The sequence below is a fragment of the Rhinopithecus bieti genome, unplaced genomic scaffold (assembly GCF_001698545.2).
Source record: "Rhinopithecus bieti isolate Rb0 unplaced genomic scaffold, ASM169854v2 scaffold_6371, whole genome shotgun sequence".
Lineage (NCBI taxonomy): Eukaryota > Metazoa > Chordata > Mammalia > Primates > Cercopithecidae > Rhinopithecus > Rhinopithecus bieti.
The window spans coordinates 259,513-279,912 of record NW_016805121.1 but is presented as its reverse complement, the minus strand read 5'-3'; the positions used below and the strand labels follow the sequence as shown (position 1 = coordinate 279,912).

At 35.5% G+C, this 20,400-nt stretch overlaps 1 protein-coding gene across 1 annotated transcript in view; it reads left to right on the top strand.

Annotated features, from left to right (window-relative positions):
- Nucleotides 1–20,400, top strand: part of SLC26A7 (solute carrier family 26 member 7) — a 143,105-nt gene that overhangs the window by 73,637 nt on the left and 49,068 nt on the right. The window contains exons 6-9 of the mRNA XM_017871205.1: nucleotides 5,066–5,218; nucleotides 8,889–8,971; nucleotides 11,129–11,276; nucleotides 12,913–13,026. Of these exons, the coding sequence (XP_017726694.1) occupies nucleotides 5,066–5,218; nucleotides 8,889–8,971; nucleotides 11,129–11,276; nucleotides 12,913–13,026 (498 nt within the window). The remainder of the gene's footprint in view (nucleotides 1–5,065; nucleotides 5,219–8,888; nucleotides 8,972–11,128; nucleotides 11,277–12,912; nucleotides 13,027–20,400) is intronic.

Genomic DNA, 20,400 nt, shown 5'->3' with positions numbered 1-20,400 from the left:
GATCCTCAATAGGAATTTTTATCTACTGGAGCTTAGTGCGTGATAGTGTATTCAGATGACTGGATTTATTCCAGAAATTAGAAATTTAATGTGTGCTTAGGATGCCTGGAACTCTATTAAATGAGCATATGTAAATAGGTGTGTGTGCGTGTGTGCATGTCTACCCTTAGCCCCATTCCTATCTCTTTTTCCATATGCCACCCATCTATCATGAGCCTGTTTTAGCTTGTGATTCTCTCTGTCAGTCCACATGACAGTCATTAGAATGACACTACTCACCAGCCTCCTTTCCTATTGTGTTCTTCATGCTGGTTGTAATGAGCTATCCACCCCCGTGTTCTTCTGGAGCATCTTGTGAGATGTGCTTTGCTTGATGAGCCGTAGTTTAATCCAGACAGACAATAAAAACCCTGGGGGGGTTTCTCATTCTGTTCATTCTGGGGTGGTCATTTTTATTACTGCAAACACATGTTCTCAAAATGCACACTACAGCAAATTTGGTATGGCTTGGAAGTTTTGCATATTTCTACTCTTTCTTATACAGACAGTGTCATGGCATACTTTTAATACTCTATAAAACAGCAGAAAAAATATTCTCTAAATGCTTTAAAATACTTGGAAAATACTTGGATATTTGTCTTCTTCTTGACAAATCATCTAAATAATATTCTCGATTTTATCCTCAAATCATGAAAAATCATCAGAAAGCATTTGGACAATTTGTTTTTTGATATCATCTCTATCCCCATTCCCCTGTAGAATATTTCTCATTTTGGATTTTTATCCTGGGATTGATTGAGTAGTGGGCAACTTTAAGAAATGAACCCTGTTCCTTCTGTAGAAATCCTGTGAACAGTTATCATCCACAACATAGAGACAGAGAGGAAAAATGTCATCTGCATCTAAGATAATGATGATATTGTAGTACCTACTTTTCTTTTCAAGTAGCATGGAATAAAATAGAATTATGTGAAAAAGATAATAAGTAAAGCTTCCTGACCCCTAATGTGTTTATTAATGTATCTGATTACATAACTAGTGGGTTTTTTGTTATTGTCCTTTTAACCATATGGATAAGAGGGGGTCTGGATAGCCTGCATTATCCTAATTCTTTTTACCCAGTAAGGCTCCACTTAATTGAGTACATTTTCTTTATCCTAATTCTATTATCCTAATTCTTTTCAGCCAGTGAGGCTCCACTTAATTGAGTACATTTTCTTTGCTCAAAAGAGTTAACATGTTAATGATAAAATTCAATATGCAGAATTCAGGCTCAACCTGATGCACCACCTTTATACCAGGAGCTTTTGATCCTTGGGCCAGACGGGCTGAGTTTTTTGATGAGGAAACCTACTAAGCAGAATTTTATGATATTCTAAGGAATATAGTCCACATAAATTCTTTTAACCCATTATCTATATTATGTTTTGATTCAATATTTTGAGTTGTGGTCAAATTATATTTAATACGCTAAATAGAAAGGACAAAGAATACAAAAAAGTTAGGTTACTATAAGAATAACCTGTGTGCCAGAATAAAACTAATCTTTGTCACCTGAAACTAGACTTGACCAATTCACTGTGGACAAATAGAAATGAAGTTACAAAAACCGGATTCAGCATGTTCAAGAGAAGGAGAAATTAAGAGACATTTTGAAAATAAGCATATAAGGACAATTTAAAACCCTAAAGCTATCGAAGTGATATATTTTCATAAGAGAAAACATGGAAGATACAAATAAGCTCTTATGCAGAGCTGTTAACATTCCAGATACATTCATACATATTTAGAAGCATGAAATTTTATTTCATCAAAAGTAATATCTGTATTAGCTTTCTAGGGCTTTCAAAACAAATCACAGACTGGGTGGCTTAAACAACAGAACTTTATTTCTTACAGTCCTGGAGACTGTGATCGAGAAGTCTAGATCAAGGTGATGGCAATTTTGGTCTCTTCTTAAGGCCTCTCCCCTTGGCTTGTAGATGGTGGCCTTCTCCTTGTGTCCTGACATGGTATTTCCTCTGTACAAGGTTCATGTCTGTGTTCTAACCTCTTCTCATAAGGATACCAGTCATTTTGGATTAGGGCCCACCCATATGACCTCATTTTACCTTAATCACCTCTTTAAAGGCCCTATTTGCAGTATAGTCACATTCTGAGGCACTGGGGGTTGGGACTTCAACATATGAACTCGGAGGGGGCCACACAACTGAGCCCATAACAATGTCAAACCGTGCACATTTATTTGAAACTTTTCTTTTCCCACTTAGCATTATAACAGGAAGGTCTTTCCATGTCAATAAATATACACTTTGTCTAAAATAATGAATTTAATGGATGTAGACTATTATATGTATACATGTAACCTAGAGAATTCAACCAGTTCTCTTTTGTTTTACTCTTTAAATGGTTTCCATTTTCAATGCTGTTTTAAACAATGTTTCAGTGAATATCTTTGTAACAAGGTCTTTTCACATGAGCTTAATTATGTTCATAGCTTAATGTTTTGAAGTAGAATTGCTAAGGCAAACAATAGAGCAGTTCAAAAGTGTTTATTTTTTCAGCTTTATTAAGATATAATTGACAGATAAAAATTGTATATGTTCAAAATGTACAATGATGTTTTGATATATGTATACATTGTGAAATGATTTCCACACTCAAGGTAATTAACATGTGTATTGCCTTCAAAGGCTTTCTATACATGTTATCAGATCACCAAAGGATTGCAACAATTTATACTCACAAGGGCATGTAAAAGAGTTCCCATTTCTTCTCCCAGATTACACATTTAATTTATTATTATTTAAGCATCATTAATAATTTGATAAAAGAAAAAATGCTTTCTTATTGTTTGAATTTACAGTTCTTTGATTACTAGTGTGATTGAGCTCTTTGTTCATGTTTATTGACCATTTGTATTTCTTTTGTTATCTGTTTATGTCCTCTGCTAATTTTAAAATCTTTATTTTCTATGACATCAGGTTTTACATTTAACCTCTTTTAATCTAGAATTTATTTTATTCTGCTTAGTTTTTGTTCAAACATGATATATTGGATAATCTTTAATGTTGGATAATGCAACTATTATGTGTTTCTGGGTTTTTATTGTTTTAAATTTTTTCATATATATATACACACATATGTATGTTATATGTTTTAAGTTAGAGACCCTATCTCTCTCTCTATATTTCTTTAATATATATATATTTAATTAATATGTATTTAATATATATTAAATTAATATGTATTTATATATATTAAATACACACACACACACACACACACACACATATTTAAGCTAGAGATGGGACCTCCTTCGGTTTCCCAGGCTGGAATGTAGTGGTGCAATCATAGCTCACTGTAACCTAGAACTCCTGGGCTCAAGGGATCCCCCCGCCCCCCGCAGCAGGCTCTTGGGTAGCTAGGACTACAGGGGCATGCCACCACACCCAGCTAATTTTTTAAATTTTTCGTAGGGAAAGAGTCTTGCTATATTGCCCAGGCTGGTTTCAAACTCCTGGCCTCAAGCAATCCTCCTGTCTCAGCTTCCCACAGTGCTGGGTGGTGAGCCACTGCACCCAGCTTTTTCTTATATATTTTTTATTAGTATCATGTTTTGACTTATTATAAATATACTTTTATGTTTGTTAGTATAAACCCATAAATATTTTCTTGCAACATTTTCTAATATATTCTGTGCATTTAATATTCTGTATGAATTTAAGAAGCACTATGTTACATTTCCAGACAACAAAATTCCAGTTGTGTTTCCTTATATCAAACATTCATGTAGAGGATAGATTGTATTTGGCTGGTTATTATTATTCAGCACCTAATTTAGGGTTCCTTAAAATCTCACCCTATCTTTTTCGTGCTAGTAGATTAGATACTTACATAACTATCAATAACATTCTAAGTTGTTGAACAAAGAGTTATTGGCACTTAATGGAAACATAGCCTTTGATTTTAAAAAGGGCTTTAATATTGTTCTTTTGGTTGATTTTACTCTTACATTGATCCTACCTTTTCTGCCACATCAGATCATCCCAGATTACCAAGATTGTGTGTTTGATGTTAATGTATTATACTTTCTTCCTAGTTTCAGGCAAATTCTTTGATGTAGGTATAACTTCAAGCAGGGCTACACACTTTTAAAGACAAATAGTTGTATTGATTTCTTGACCATACTTTTCGGGAAGTCATGCACCCCTCCCCTCACATTCTACGCTCTAAGTTTTACAAATATGCCCTTTAGGCAGAATATTTTCCATCAGGTTTCTTCCTCTTACTCCCTCTATCATCTATAACCTGGCCAATTCCCATTTATCTTCTTTGAGAAGGCCCCCCCCCCCACCACCACTCAAAACCCTAAGTCATATATTTCAGGTGCTCTTTCCATGTCCATAGCACTGTATGCATTAATTTGTTGTTTTACTTAGCAATTCCTACACTAGACCATGAGCTCTGTGAATACTGAAGCAATGTCTAAATATTTTACTATGTAGACCTCGCAGTGGGCATGGTGCTTGGTATAAAGTAAGTGACAATAAACAAGTAAGTTAATGCTGAATGACTGAGAACATGTTAATATTTTACATGAAGCCAAATATCTGATGTCAGTTGAATGCCAGCTCTTAACTCTTTTGTGTGTGATCTATATGTGTGCTTATTTGCTTCTGGGGTTTGAGGAGGGCCCCAAAGTTGGGGAACCCATGGTTCCCTGACTGCTGTTAATGATGAATCTGCATATAAATAATGAGTTAAACATCTCTGCCCCTCGAAGTGTCAGGGATGAAGCCAGAAGAGTCATTTTCTTTAGCAGTGTTCTTATGTAGGAAGGTGCAAACCCTGAGTTTGATGAAAGAATCAAGGGTACAGAAATTTTGTAGATGCAAATAAATCTATAGCATTAGCACTGACTACCCTCCTACCTATACCTTTCCTCTCCCTAGCCATTAAGATAGTTTTATAAAACATCATTGAGTATATTGGGGGTCATATTTTCATGTTAGTATATTATAGGTGACCCTGAATTTTGTTAATTTTTTTCTCATTACTGTAGATTTATGCATATGTTTTTGAAAACATCAAATCTGTGCGACTGGAAGCATTGCTTTTATCCTTGCTGAGCATCGTGGTCCTTGTTCTTGTTAAAGAGCTGAATGAACAGTTTAAAAAGAAAATTAAAGTTGTTCTTCCTGTTGATTTAGTTTTGGTAAGTATATAATGAACATTTAGCTTTTTGCCACACAAAGCTTGCCAGTTCTTGGGGAGATCTGCAGATGCTTACTATATTGTCTACAGTAACCCTCAGCTACTCCTGTCTCTCATTAAAGCAGGGCTAATTTGCGTGGCTATACAGTAATGTAAGAACAGGAAACATTTTGAGTCAATAATTTAAAAAAGAAGGCACACATGTTTTTAATTTATACAACATTTCTCGTATGCTTATAATTTTTTATATAAATAAGAGAACATATAGCTTAAAATCTTAAATAAGGAGGTACTTATAAGGGTGAGACTCAAAATGTCTCTGGCATGTTCTTCTGTAAATTAATAAAATATGATATCATTTCCTAATTATATGGCACCTATGAAATATGTATAGAAATATTATCAATTGATAAATGTTCATTCATGATTGAAAGGTTTTTGTTACTTACCTAATTTTGCGTCATTGAAAGGATGCTCATGATTTTCATTGGCCAAAGCTAGTTCTCTAAAATATTTTTTTGTTGTACCTGGAAAAGCAATACATTACGTTTTGCTCCTAAGGCTTGTGGCATTAGAAAATATATTTTGAAATTTCAAGAACCTCTAATGGGAACTCTTAATTATACAAAGCATTAAGTTGAAAATAAAATCTTAGCATATAACCACAGTCTACTAATTTACTATCAGTTGGCTTTAGTATTTTAATGATCTTTGAGTTATACATGTATATGATAAATGTTGTCTGAATAACTTCATCTATTAAAATATTCCTTCTAATTGTTGAAATTGTGTAGGTTTATGTACAATTATAAGGCTAGCACATTGGAAATAGACTCTGAAGGCTATGACTCATTTCTATACAACTAATACAAAATGCTTCTCTCCATTACTAGGCCATGTATTATCCTATACTCTTGATAATTTGTTGAGATCTATATGACATATGTGATTTATATAATATGTATGTGCGTGTGTTTCAAATAAGTCATAAAAATACAGAGTACTATGATTATTAGTTTTCACAGCAACAACTGTGAAACATACCATCTTATCTCAAAGTCCTGTAGATATTAATAAATGCTCATTATATCTTGGGAAGCTATATTGCATAAGTTTCATAAAACCAAAAATTGAAAATAACCTTAGGGAGGAAGGCTGTTAAGCTGGTAGTAAAACAGTTGCTTATTCTCTGCAAAACCAGTTACAATTATTCTTACAATAAGATTAAAGGTATTCCTTATATACGTGTTATCCCTAACATTTCTAAGACCCAAGGCAAAAGTACCAATGCAAGCCCCAATACTTGTAAGTTATAGATCAAAATGTTAAATATAACAGATTCTGTTTTCTCCCTTAGTGGTGACTTTGAAAGCCAGGTTAGAACAGAGAATTTTCCTAGTCATTTATATTCTGCCAGTATGGGGCAGAGTGGGGAGACCCAGCCTCTTGCTCTGCTCCCTCTCTTCACTTTCCAGCTCTATCCCACCTGCCAGGGGATTCATATGTATATGTGTGGACACCTCTGTCCTCACATCCAGGCTCCAAACACATCACCACTCCATCACCACTACGACTGTCTCTTTGCCAACTTTCTTGAGCCACCCTGGGAGGATGGACTTCCAGAAGGTGCCCTGCAAGCAGGCAGAAGGCCATTTGGGCAGGGAATGATAGATTCTTGAGTATCCAGATTGTGTTTCAGAAAGAAGGGTACAGGTTTGAGTTGGGCACAAACTCCCTACTCCCACAGAGCTCCCTTCTTGTGGGAAAGTCTACAGTTGGAAGAAGTCAGATTAGAACCCTTGGAAGCAGGGGTTCCCAGCTTCTGGGCCATGGACTGGTACCAGTTCATGGACTGTTAGGAACCTGGCCACACAGCAGAAGAACATGACTGCCTGAGCTCCGCCTCCTGTCAGATCAGTGGCAGCATTAGATTCTCAGAGGAACACAAACCCTGTTGTGAACTGTGCATGTGAGAGATCTAGGCTGCATGCTCCTTATGAGAACCTAGTGCCTGATAATCTGAGGTGGGAACAGCTTCATCATCCCCAAACCATCTCCCACCTCCTCTCCCAACCTTGTTCATGAAGAAATTGTCTTGCACAAAAAGGATGGGGACTGCTGCTCTAAAGCACTAGTCACACCTGGGGTGCAATCCCCTCTTGCCCAGGTCTAAGGGCAGTACTGGCCTTATACACGCATATTGAATTAATATTGAAGACGGACCAATTACTCAACTGATAAGGAAAGTTTAATTTTGGTAAAGAAATACAGCGAGGAATAAAACACTGTCTGAAAGGCTAATTCAGTAGATAGAGCACTTAATTTTAATATTAACTGTGTATCAAACACCCTGTATACCTCCATTTTCAATAGGAATCCAGTATCTGGTAGCTATGGCATATTTTCTTTACAACTCTCATTATTTTCTGACCTAGAATAGATGTTTCATGATGATTATGAGCAATTATAATTTATTAATTGGCATAGGAATTTTTAAGTATGTTAATATGTCTGATTCTAAACTAATAGCCTGAATCTTTAGCTATTACTAGCTTCTTTAGAAAATGCTACTATTGTATCACAATATTTATAAAGTTTAACAATATCACCTTTATGGTTTTGTTGCTTTTATCTTTTCTTTAAGTCTTCAGGGTGTTTTGCTTTTTAAGCCTATTTTATGTTTTAAAAACCTCTGCAAATTCAGCTAAATATCATCATAGAGAACAGAACAACAGGAATAGGGAAAAAACCTACAAAATTATATTATTGGGCATTGATTATTAGATATTCCTTATTTTGCTAGTGTGAATTTGTTATACTTTTTTTCTGGCCATGTATATTGTAAATTTGTACTTTAAGTGAATTATTAATATGTCTCTTTTACAAGACGAATTACTCCAAACTGATACCATAATCATGTGAAATTTTTAATATCTATTAAAATTATCAGAAAAATGAAAATCGATGGAAAACAGTAGAATGCAGTGGCTGGTGAACTGGGCTTTGATATGCATATTAAAGATGATTATGGGTATAGGCAGGGAACATGTAACCTTTCTTAGCATATGTCAGTAACAGAAGGATAGGATATCTGAAACTCCATAGGGGTCATTTTAAAAGCATTGAGCCCAGCAGGCTGTGAAGCAGCATGTTTCACTATAAGAAATCATAAAAGCTAAAAATTTAAAAATATTCAAGGAGACTGCAAATCATCATTGATTACTAACATGGATTAGGAATGTTAATACAATATCTCAAACTCTTGAAAGGCTGCTGTCATGGAGAGAAAACGTGCTGTCTTACGAAGCATCCCTTCATATCATGGGAGGCAAGTATTTAGGTTGGATTGTGCTGTCTTCATGCACACACACACACTCCTGTATCCTGTAGTTTTTCCCCTTCAAAATTGGACATAATTAGGTTGACAAGGGTAAGATATTAGAAAAGCCATATGATTGGGATGTCATCTAATTTGGAGACTGTCAGTGCTCTCAAAACTGAGTGACTTCTTGACTTTTAATATTTTGTTTATTTTTAAAAGTCTGTGCAACTGCTAGATTATTCTTGATGTTTATGTGACATGATAACAATATTTACTTTTAAAAATTGTTTGAAGGTGTTTGAGAGGTCATTAATGTATATTTTTTCTTTTTGCAAATGGAACCACACAGATTATTGCTGCATCATTTGCTTGTTATTGCACCAATATGGAAAACACCTATGGATTAGAAGTAGTTGGTCGTATTCCACAAGGGTAATGTAGTCTTTTTTTAAAAAAATATTATTTGTTTGTTTGTTTATTTTTGATGGAGAAAGGGACAGGGAGTGGGTGGGTATGAATATTTCATTTCTTAATTCTAATTAATTTCTATTACAAAATGATAGAAACACACACTTCATGTGTTGAGAAAGAGTAACTTCCTAGACTTCACCTATTACTAAGGATGTTACTTCAGCATTACTTCAGTTAAAAGGTGTGGGAAATATTTGCAAATATATTATTAACAAAATAGAGGGCATTGACTTTGCAAATTAGTTATGATCTGGGATTTAGTCAGCCCTATCTCTTCCCCACCACACATATTCTATGACTATTTTCATTTCAGTTAAATCATAGTAAAAGTAGACAATCATCATCTGAAATAGCAAACCCTAGGCTTGGGTAGTATATAATCATGAAATAGTGGAAGTGGAGAAGAAGGAGTAGTTCCCTAGCTGGCTTTAGCCTTCCTCTCACCACTAAGAAGGAGTTTAACAAAATAGATGTTCACCCTAAATGAGCAAAAGGTTGTACCACATATGGGCTGAAAGAAAATGAAAATATATGAGGGAAGGAGGACAGTATCTTATGGGTTATTCCATTTGAATGGACTGCATTACATGTACACTGATAATTATGAATTTGGGGCAAAGTTACAATTGTTGAATCCTATAAATTTTTATCTTCCAATTCCAAATTTTGGTTTCTAATTACATGAAAATGGAGAAACAGTAGAAAAATTCTCAGGAATTAAAAGGGAATGTTAAAATCCTGTCTCTAGCACATATAGACATAGGCTAATGTTGATTATATGAATCAAATTGAATTTTCTCGAAGATTCCTGCTTTTCTACCTTTGAAAGCCAATTTGTTATTCCTTTTATGCCATTTTGTTGTTATTAATAATTAGGCTCACTCAATCTTCATGAAACTAAGTTATTTTACTTTGAAATGATTTTGTATAGCATAATAACCTGTAATGATATAAATCAATTTGTCTTAATGGTAAACTTAAGTCGGTGGGTTAAAATAAAAAAAGTCGTGCCTCTCCTCCATCACCTCTAATTCTCCTTTATTTTGAGTGACCTTTCCAGACCCTTCTGCTAAAGGAATTATAACAAGAACATGGCTTTGAACAGAAGTCGAGCTGAGATTGCATTCCAGCTCTGCCGTTCACCTCTAATAGTGATATTAGATAACTATTACCTAACCTTTCTCAAAATGTTTTCTCCTCCATACAGTGGGTATAATAATGCTTGGTTTGGAGGTTGTTGGGAGAATTAAGTAAAATAGGTATTATGAAAGGGCCAAGCATTCTACTTACATACCGGGTATTAAAAATCAACATGAATTCTCTTCCAGTTTTCTTCCACTATTGCCTAAGGGATTTATTTATTTATTTATTTATTTATTTATTTATTTATTTGGTAAGTCTCCCAAGGAATCATCAGGGATAAATAAATAATGATAATTTGGCTCAAGCGGTTTTCAAAAGACAATTAGACAAGGGCTGGGTATTATTTGAGAAAAATATTTTAAACAGTTCTTTGAAATGGAAAAACAACTATGCTCCTATATTTTGAAACAGAGGGTTAGTTAGATGGAGCCTTTATACATATTTTTCTTAATGGATGTAAGGCATAGTTAAGTGTACTGTGAAAGGATTGAGTTAAAAACATAGTTAAGATAATGAACTCAATGGCAAATTTAGGGATTAACTCAAGAATTGTAGCTCACAGTAAACCAGTGTTTGCATACAGCACTGTAGTATTCAAGGGAGGAAATACAGTCTTCAACACCAGCCAAATAAATTTTGGAAAGGTTCGAATGAAAGAATGCTCCAGATTTGCTTTTGTTCTGATACAGGAAATTTCTGTAGAGTCAGAATTTCTGTGGTGTAATCTGAATTCCCTGGGCGTAAATGCCAGTTAAATGCATGGAGCTGTCCCTGTGGTGTTCCTTGTAATTTTGCTTTTCTGCTAAATAATGTTGAAAACAAAGGGCTTCTAAGGGCAAGGCTGTTTGGTTTTCTCATGGGTATTTCACTTAGTCTATGTAAACTTCAGAGTCATTACCACAGTTAAATTCATTGCAAGTTGTTACAGAAATTACATGAAGTTTGATGACTTCAATATGGTCCTTCTTTCCACAGAATTCCTTCACCTAGAGCTCCCCCGATGAACATCCTCTCTGCTGTAATCACTGAAGCTTTTGGAGTGGCACTTGTAGGCTATGTGGCCTCACTGGCTCTTGCTCAAGGATCTGCCAAAAAATTCAAATATTCAATTGATGACAACCAGGTGGAGTGTGTCCCCAGCCCCTCTCCACTCCAGTTGTATCACTGCACTGTGCAGTCCCAGATCCAAAAATGTTGAACTTATGAAAAATAAAACTTTCCTAACTGTATAGCAAGAGTGGGTTGAACAAAACAAAAGAAAATATCAAAATCATAGGAAGCTAAAACCTGGCATTGATGGTTCGTAATACCTTTCATTTTGTTAAAATAAAAGGCATCATGATGTTCTTTTGATTTGTTTTAGGAGAGAATCCAAACAGATTTATTATTGCATGCTAATGTTTAATAATTATGGATTTCTAAGTACAAATAACACTAGTATTACTTTTAGTAAAAAAACCTAAAGAATGTGAGGGTCTATTCTTAGAATACCAAGGGATGTAGATTACACTGATCATATTTCTGAAAATACATTTGCCCATGTCCTGTTTCAAGTCCTGTCATGGTGGTTCTACAGAGCTGTGCTGGTCTACAGAGAAGTTGCAGTGTGGTAGTTTATGAATATCGAACTACCTGTGTGTAAATCTCATTTTCACACTATGTGACCTTAATCTTCTCTGTGCGCCAATTTTCTCATCTTTACAAAAGTAGATTTATTCATTCCACAGATATATGTTGAACCTAATATATAGCAGGCACTGGTCTAGGTACAAAGGATACAATGGTGAGCAACGCAGACCATGTCTTTCTTTTACTCGAAACCTTCCAGTGGCTTCTGGTCACATTCAGAGTAAGAGCCTCTCTCATGGTTTACAAGGCTCTACATAACCTGTGAATACTCTTTTCCTCTTTGGTCTCATACCCTTTTATACTCTGTGCTAGCAACACCACCTTGTTTCTCCTTGAACCCACTAGTCATGCTTCTGGCTACGGATATTTACACTTGCTCTTCCCTTTTCTGGGTATTCTGTTCTCTCCAATACCTGCTTAGCTCCTCCATTTATTTATTTATTTTAAATTTTTCTTTTCTAGAGATAAGGCTCACTCTGTTGACCAGGCTGGAGTGAGTGGCATGATCGTGGCTCACTGCGACCTCAACCTCCTGGGCTCAAGTCATTCTCCCACCTTAGCCTCCCCAGTAGTTGAGACTTCAGGCATGCACCACCATGCCTGGCAACTTTTTTTTTTCATTTTTAAAACATGGGGCCTTGCTATGTTGCTCAGGCTGGTCTCAAACTTCCAATCTCAAGAGATCATCCTGCCTCAGCCTCCCAAAGTGCTGGGATCGTAGGCATGAGCTGCCGTGCTCAGCCAAATGCCTCTTTTAGGCAAGGGAAGCCAAGAATGAATAATTGGTTTAGCATTGTGAAGGTCATTTGTGAAGTGATGAGAAGAAAAACCTGACTGAGGTGACTTAAAGATGGAGGAGAAATTGATGACAGAGAGCATTACAAAACATAGTATTTCCCTATAAGGTTGTTATGAGGATTAAAAGACTAAAGTGCTTGAGAACAATTACTTGCTCATTGTAAGCACCCAATAAATGTTAGCTATTTGTATTGTAATTGTTGAATCCCAACTGGTGGGGAGAACAAAATCTGAATACAAACAAGCCTCATTATGTGACAAATTGTACCTGCAGTCTCTAAAAGTTGATTATGATTAAGATATTTTATATTCTCTCATTATGAATCTTGCAGGAATTTTTGGCCCATGGCCTCAGCAATATAGTTTCTTCATTTTTCTTCTGCATACCAAGTGCTGCTGCCATGGGAAGGACTGCTGGCCTGTACAGCACAGGAGCAAAGACACAGGTAACTGAATTGTTCCGCAGGGACAAAGTTCTGCTAGGCCTTTACTCCCATTCTAGGAGAGTGGGAAGAGCTAGCTTCTCTTTAAAGCCCTGAAAATATTTTCACTAATTTAATTTTTTTCTAAGTTGTTTTAAGAAAGTCCTTCTCTCTCTCATCTCTTTCCTATAAATGACACTTCCAAAAGCTAAGGATTCAACAAGCAAACTAAAAAATTCTGTACAGATTGCAGCTTTGTGGTTAGCAACCTTTGAGGCCAAAGCTCCCTCTAGTGGTGCCTCTCTCTTTCTTTCTTTCTAATCTAAATGGTCAACATGACGTTTGCCCATTTTTAACTTCCTTTAAATAAATAAAATAGATTATATGAAAAAGAAATCAGTCACTGACACTGAAATTTCTGTCTATAGAGTTGTACAGGTATTTAAATGTATGATAAGATATCAGCACATATTTTAGGTTAAACAATTATTATATTTTTTAGGAACTCAAAATCAATTTGACATGTATTGAGAGCCTGTGATATACCAGGCATTCTGCTGGGTACTGGTAAGATGATGATGATGATGATGATGATGATGATGATGATGATGATGATGATAATGGTGGTGATGACAATCCTAGTGATGAAGATGATGCTATTGATGATGATGATGGCGGTGGTGGAAAAGATATTGAGTTGTGAGCCAGGCATTGGCTGTCATATTTTTGTTATAAATGAACTTGTTTAATCCTATGAAAAATTAAACCTGTAATGACTTAGTAACCTTAAGAAGGAGGTGTAATTATTATCCTCAGTTTCTACATGAGAATGTTGAGGAAAAGAAGGTTAAAGTAACCTACCCAGGTCATAGAGGTAGTAAATGACAGAGCTGAGATTGGAACCCAGATAGATTTGCTCCAAAACTTGTGTCCTTAGCCACTATTTCTTATAAGAAAAATAATGAGTATCTTAGTGTAAAAAATTAACATTAACAGCTAACCATTATTAAAACAATTTATGTTTAAGATAGGAATCAGATGAGAACCTTTAAAACATTATTTGTGCCATTTCAAACATTCATTGGGAGTCTTCCATATTGAATACTTTTTTAGGTTGTAGAATAATTAATTTTGAAAAGTATGTGGTTTTTGACTTTGTGGGCAAGTGATCAGCAGATATTAAAATATCTTTAAATCTTGTGCAAAGTCACTTCGCTAGTGGTGGGGCCAGGGTACAAGCCCAGGTTCTGGAGTCCAACACCGAACCACTCACTGTGTTTACTGAGCCTGACTGTGAAGAGAGAAACATAATACATTCACTCTGGTAAGAAACCAGGAATAAGTAACTATAGAATCCAGCAGGCACAATAACTCACACCAGTAATCCCAACACTGGGATTAAATTAAATCTTTAAAGATTTAAATTAAAATATAGCATAAAACCAACTAATAAAACTCATATCAGTGTATCATAGAGTACATGAAAGGAAGCAGTAACCAATGCTGAATGTATTGTAATTTGACAAATAATTGCCACAACTCATCAGCTAAGAAGTAAAATCCTCATTCAACCTTGGTTTATATGGCACAAATAATCTGATGGATTTTTACACAGCTAGGATTTTCAAGTGTAGGGTCATCTTTTGTAGTGGTGTAAATGTTTTTGCAAACTATACTCTCAAATTTTTGTGATCTAAATTTGAAGGTTTAATATGCAGTGAACTTAAATATTATTCCCCACTCTGATGACTCTTCTGTCTGTAAAATCCTAGGTTCCTATAGCAGTTTTTTTTTTTTTTTTTTTTTTTTTTTAATTTTGGCAGAGTCTTGCTCTGTTGCCCAGGCTGGAGTGCAGTGGCACCACTACAGCTCACTGTAGCCTCAAACTCGTGGGCTGAAGTGATCCTTTCACCTCAGTATCCAGAGTAGCTGGAATAACAGGCATGCACCACCACACTTGCGTATTTTTTTTTTCTTCAATTTTTAGTACAGATAAAGGTCTTGCTTTGTTGACCAGGCTTATTTTGAACTCCTGGCTTTGAGAAATCCTCCAATCTCAGACTCCCAGTGTTGGGATTACCGGTGTGAGTTATTGTGCCAGCTGGATTCTATAGTAATTTCTTCCTGGTTTCTTACCGGAGTGAATGTATTATGTTTCTCTCTTCATAGTCAGGCTCAATAAACACAGTGAGTGGTTTGGCGTTAGGCTCCGGAGCCTGGGCTTGTACCTTGGCCCCACCACTAGTGAAGTGACTTTGCACAAGTAACTTGACCTCTCTGGCATAAGTAGACTTGGTTGTTAAAGTAGAATTACTGCAACAACTAAAGGAGTAAATAATGCTTATTTAGCGCAATGGTTGAGCACTAAATGTCCTTAAAATGTTAACAGTGATCATTGATTTTATTATTAGTATTATTTAAAAAATAATTAAATATATTTAGAACTTTTTCTTAACATTTAATATTAAAACATCCTGGTATGGTCGAGACGCAATGAGACGGTTTTCTAGTCCAAGTTGCCCCTTCACTGTGCGGCAGGATCTTGAACAAGTTAACATATTCATTTATCACGTGGGCAGAGAAGGTTGAAATAGAATCGTCGAAGTGTTTCCACTTTGAATGTGTTCCATAACTGGGGTTTCCTTAGGCATTTCCCTGCTTTTCTAATTATTATTTTAGTAATAATCAAACTATATGATTCATCTTTGTAATCTTTAATATTGTGTGTCTGAAAGAGAATAATTTGAGAAAGCTTTATGCTTATTTTAAATTGGGATTTTTTTTTTACTTGAGTTGGGTGTACATATGTTTGATTAATATGGTTGGGATAAAGCAGTGCCCCTTCTCTTCTCTGTTCTGGAGGCCACACGTTTGAATGACTAGTACAACAGAACTTTTCTAAGCACTTTTTATTTAATAGGAATTTATTTTTCTGCTTGGTATTCTATTCATCAGACTTCAAAAGAAATGAAAGATATCTGACAAAACACTAGTCCGGGAAAACAAAGCTCAGTGGCAGAATATTTTCATGCTCCTCTGCTTGTTGAGATGGTCACTAATCTTTTCTACAGCTCCCATTAAATTGCACAGGGAAAGAATCTGATTTAATGTGCATACTCAAATTGAAGATGCTTTCCCATGGTAGTCATTTCAGACCTTTAACATTGCAAGTGTTAAGTTTATGTGGGTAAAACTGATAACTGACATGGTTCCGAGAAAGCACTATGCAAGCCAAGCCTTAAAAGTTTTGTTCTAAATAGGCTATTTGTGAAAGCAATTTTCTATGTAACATGACTTCACAGAAGAACCCCTTAAATGGCTCTGACTCTCTTAGGGACTAGATTTATATCTCATAAATTGACGTAGATGACAAACAATCTTCAATTTTTAGGCTAATGACAACCAATCAAAGGATCAGTGATAATCATCTTACACTTGTTAATGAATTTACCAACTGACTTTTACTCAGAAACATTTCTGGTCTTTCTGTAGAAATGGTATTTCTGTGGAAAGTTATCTTTACAAAATGCAAATGATCATGTTATTTTTGCTTAAAGCCCTTGAAAGGCTTTGCATAGGTCTTAGAATTCAGACCATTCTGCTGTCTACCAGGCACTGAGTGCCTCCTGGCACAGCCTCCTCTTGGCCTGTTCTCCGCCTCATTCTCAGACCTAGTCCTTCTCCAGCCCTTGTGGGTTCCAGTGTCAGTTCCCTTTGTCTTTGAGGCTGCCTTTCCCTTCCTCTCTATGTGAATTCCTCCCATCCTTCGTATCTCACTGCCACTTCTGGGTCTGTCGTCTTCCTCTTTGTCAACGTCCTTAGTGCCATTTGACATTAAATGTTCATTAGTGTGATTATGTGATTGATGTCACCCTTCTATCCTTGACTTAAAGCTACTGGAGAACCTTGTCTGGTTTGGTTCAGTGTATCCTCAGTGGCTAGCCCAGGACCTGGCATGTGGTAGGTGTTAGATAACTACTACAGAAAAGAACGAATGAGAAATGAGAGCTTCCAATAACTGTAAGAGAAAACTACCAGTTTTGCTGACATTAGAAGAGACTGGTCAGGCTGGACAGTTTTTTTTTTTTATTACTGCTTAATATTGCACATTTACAGAAAATCCCATTTAAAACCAGGCTTAGGATCATACACTTTGGAGAAGCATTATTGAACAGAAACATAATATGAGCTACACAGATAATTTAAATTTTCTAGTAGCCACATTTTGAAGTACAAGAAATTGATAATTTTATTTATATTTTAATTTACCTAGTGGAGTCAGAATATTATCATTTTAATATTAATATTTCAAAGTTAATAATTTAAAAGTTATTAATGATATTTTAACATTACTTTCTTCTTGGTACAAGGCTTCAAAATCTGGTATTTTAGATTTCAGTATACCTTAATATGAACTAGCCACATTTCAAGTCCTCAAGAGCCATATGTGGCTGTTTTGACAGTGAATTTAGGACAATTTTATCTAGAAGTGAGCTGATGGTAAAGACTTTCAGTGCTTTAGAAAATGAAACCAAATGTTTGAATTGGAACAAGAGTTACTGATCATTTAATACCAAGTGCCCTGGTTATTACACACAATTCTATCTTCCTTTATGAAGAAACCCTTTTTACAGTGACCCCTTTTAGATGTGACACCCAAAGCATGCATATCTAAGAAAGGCCTTTAAGAGAATAAGAAATTTGTGGCACAGATTAGACAAATAGCACAAAAAATGTTACACTTCTTCCTTTTCTCCTTCCCTCTAAAGAATGGTTAAGTATGGGAGGCAGCTCAGTGTCCCCTGGCTTTCTTCCCTGCATGTTTCTCTTCACTTCCAACAGAGGAGATCCGCTGGTGCTCTGCAGGGAGCTCGGGAGGCATAACCAGGAGGGATGAGAGACTGTGTCTGCTGCACAGGCAGCTCAGCCACGACTGAAAACAACAGCTGGCATGTTTTTCTGCGACACTGAGATTGTCTCTGCATTCTAATTCACCAAATTGTATTCCTTGATTCTTTCAAAATTTGGCTAATTGCTTTCATCTCTTTTAAAACCTTCTTAATCTAGCTTTAGTTATCCAATGTCATCTCTCTCTTTTTTTCTTTCTGCCCTTTCCCATTTCTTTTGCCATTCCACTACTTTCCACAAGACTGCGCATGCAGTGAGTTCAAGAACTACTTACGCATTCTTTGACGACTACTTAGGAAGTAAATGACTGGTATCTCCCTCCACTCCCAACCAAATATAAAGGTATGGATAATAAAAATGCATGTACAGTCATCTTTGTAACTAACACACAGCATATAAAATAATTGTTTGAGAACATAACAAGAATAAAATATAGATTATTTCATTATCTTTTATGCAGAATTAACTCTTAAATTTCAGTAGTTATGATTTTCAAGCAAAAATATATTTGGACATTTAGTTGGTATGACATGGAAAGAAAGAGTTAAAGAGTAAAATCCTAGCCAGTGTTTGCCCAGTGGGTAATTGTGTGAACGCTTTACTAATTGCAGTAGAAGCCAACCTGAAACTTATTAAGAAGGAGCTAGTTTTGTTTTGTTTTCTGCGATTAAAAAAGGAACAAGCTCATCTCTTTTGTTCTGGTTTTAACTTGTTTTTCAAATTTTTCTCAAGGTAGGTCAGAGAAATGCAAGAAAATATTACCTCATATGCCAAGTAAAATATACGAAGAAAGTAGATGATACTTGAAATATAGCTTAAGTGGGTTATTATGGAATCCTGAAGTTAGAGAATTCTATTTTATACACTACAAATATCTGATCTTAATTTGAGCTCTTTTTGAATGTACTGAGTTGGCCAATTATGGAATGATGGCTTTCATTGCATAATCTCAAAGATATTTTTACAAATCCAAATATCAGTGTCCTGGCTTCTTCTTTATGAAGAGAAAGAATACCAGTATTTTGAGAGCTTTGAGGGCAGACACTATAATATTATAAATTTCCATGACTGGGGAGTATATACGCTGCGCAGAGCTGGTAAGAGTTTCTTGTCTGATTAGATGAACTTATCTTTTGACCAAGGGCATCAACAATGATGAGGCAAATGCATTAAGGGAGCTAACATAATCCATTTGTTTATGGTCTATTTCATTACATGACTTACCATTTAAGGTAAATAGTCTTTTTCACCCATAATTTGTCACCCTTTGCCAAATAAGATCCATTTAACTCTTGACTTATTTTGATTACAAGACTGAAATTGTAGTTCAATTGTTGTTGATGAACATACAAAGCACCATGTAAATAAAAGATAAATATTATTAGAGAAAAGCCCAAATGTAGTTGTGATTTACTGTTTTAAAATAGAATTATTTGGTTAGGTTGTAATTTCTATAACAGCTTTAGTGTATTATAATAAATTTGGGAACCTTAAAATATATTTGGTGTTCTTGGATCCCAATTCAGTACATATTACCTTCATGCTTTCGAACTCCCTAGTTCTATGACCTTGGCATAATGACTTTGCCTCTCTGTGTCTCAGATCCTTCCAAGTAGTTGCAACTGCAACTGTCCAAAGTTCATTCCATCTCCTAAGATTCAGGGCTTTGGTGTCAGGTACATTGTCAAGATATGAGTGAAGAGTCCCACAAAAAGGGTGCCATTGTCTTTCGTCTTAAAATAAACCTTAGCTGTTAGTATTTTTTTCTTTTCATACAAACATGGATTTACTGGATCACTGATTGAGCTCTCTGACTGGATCCTGTGAGCTGCACTCTGACACCTACCTGTTTGCAGTCTAGTAGAATGACAGGCATCATATTTTATTGTTTAAAAATTCTTATGTAAAATCACCAATTACTCCTAAATGATCAGTGTAGTGACAATTTGGTGTACTATAACTTCTTTTATGGACAATCATTAGTTCCCCTACTGATTTAATTCCCAAGTAAGAATTGTTTTTCCCCTTTGGATGCTGAAGAGTGTTTGTGATGAGTTACACAAACTATGGAAGGGAGAACAGACTCCCTCAGCCTCTCCCAACAGGGAAAGGCCCTGAACGACTGCTTGCTTAGCAGAATAATTACAGCTACTGCCACTCCACTCTCCCTCTTCCCATATATACATCTTTTAAGAGTACGAGGTTAGGACAAGTGCTGGTGCTGGACTGACCCTGGGTGTGGACATACACATGTAAGCAATTGTTAGAGATCTCTTCCCAGGTTTCTTTTTTTTTTATTATTACTAAAAATAAGGTTTATGGCGGTATAATTTAGATATAGTAAAATTTATCCTTTTAAGGTATATGGTTCACTTTTTTGAAAAAAAAATTGCTGTATAACAAGTAAAATCAAGATATAGAATATTTCTATCACCGTAAAAAGTTTTCTTATACTCCTTTGTAGTTAATTCTTTTTTTTTTTTTTTTTTT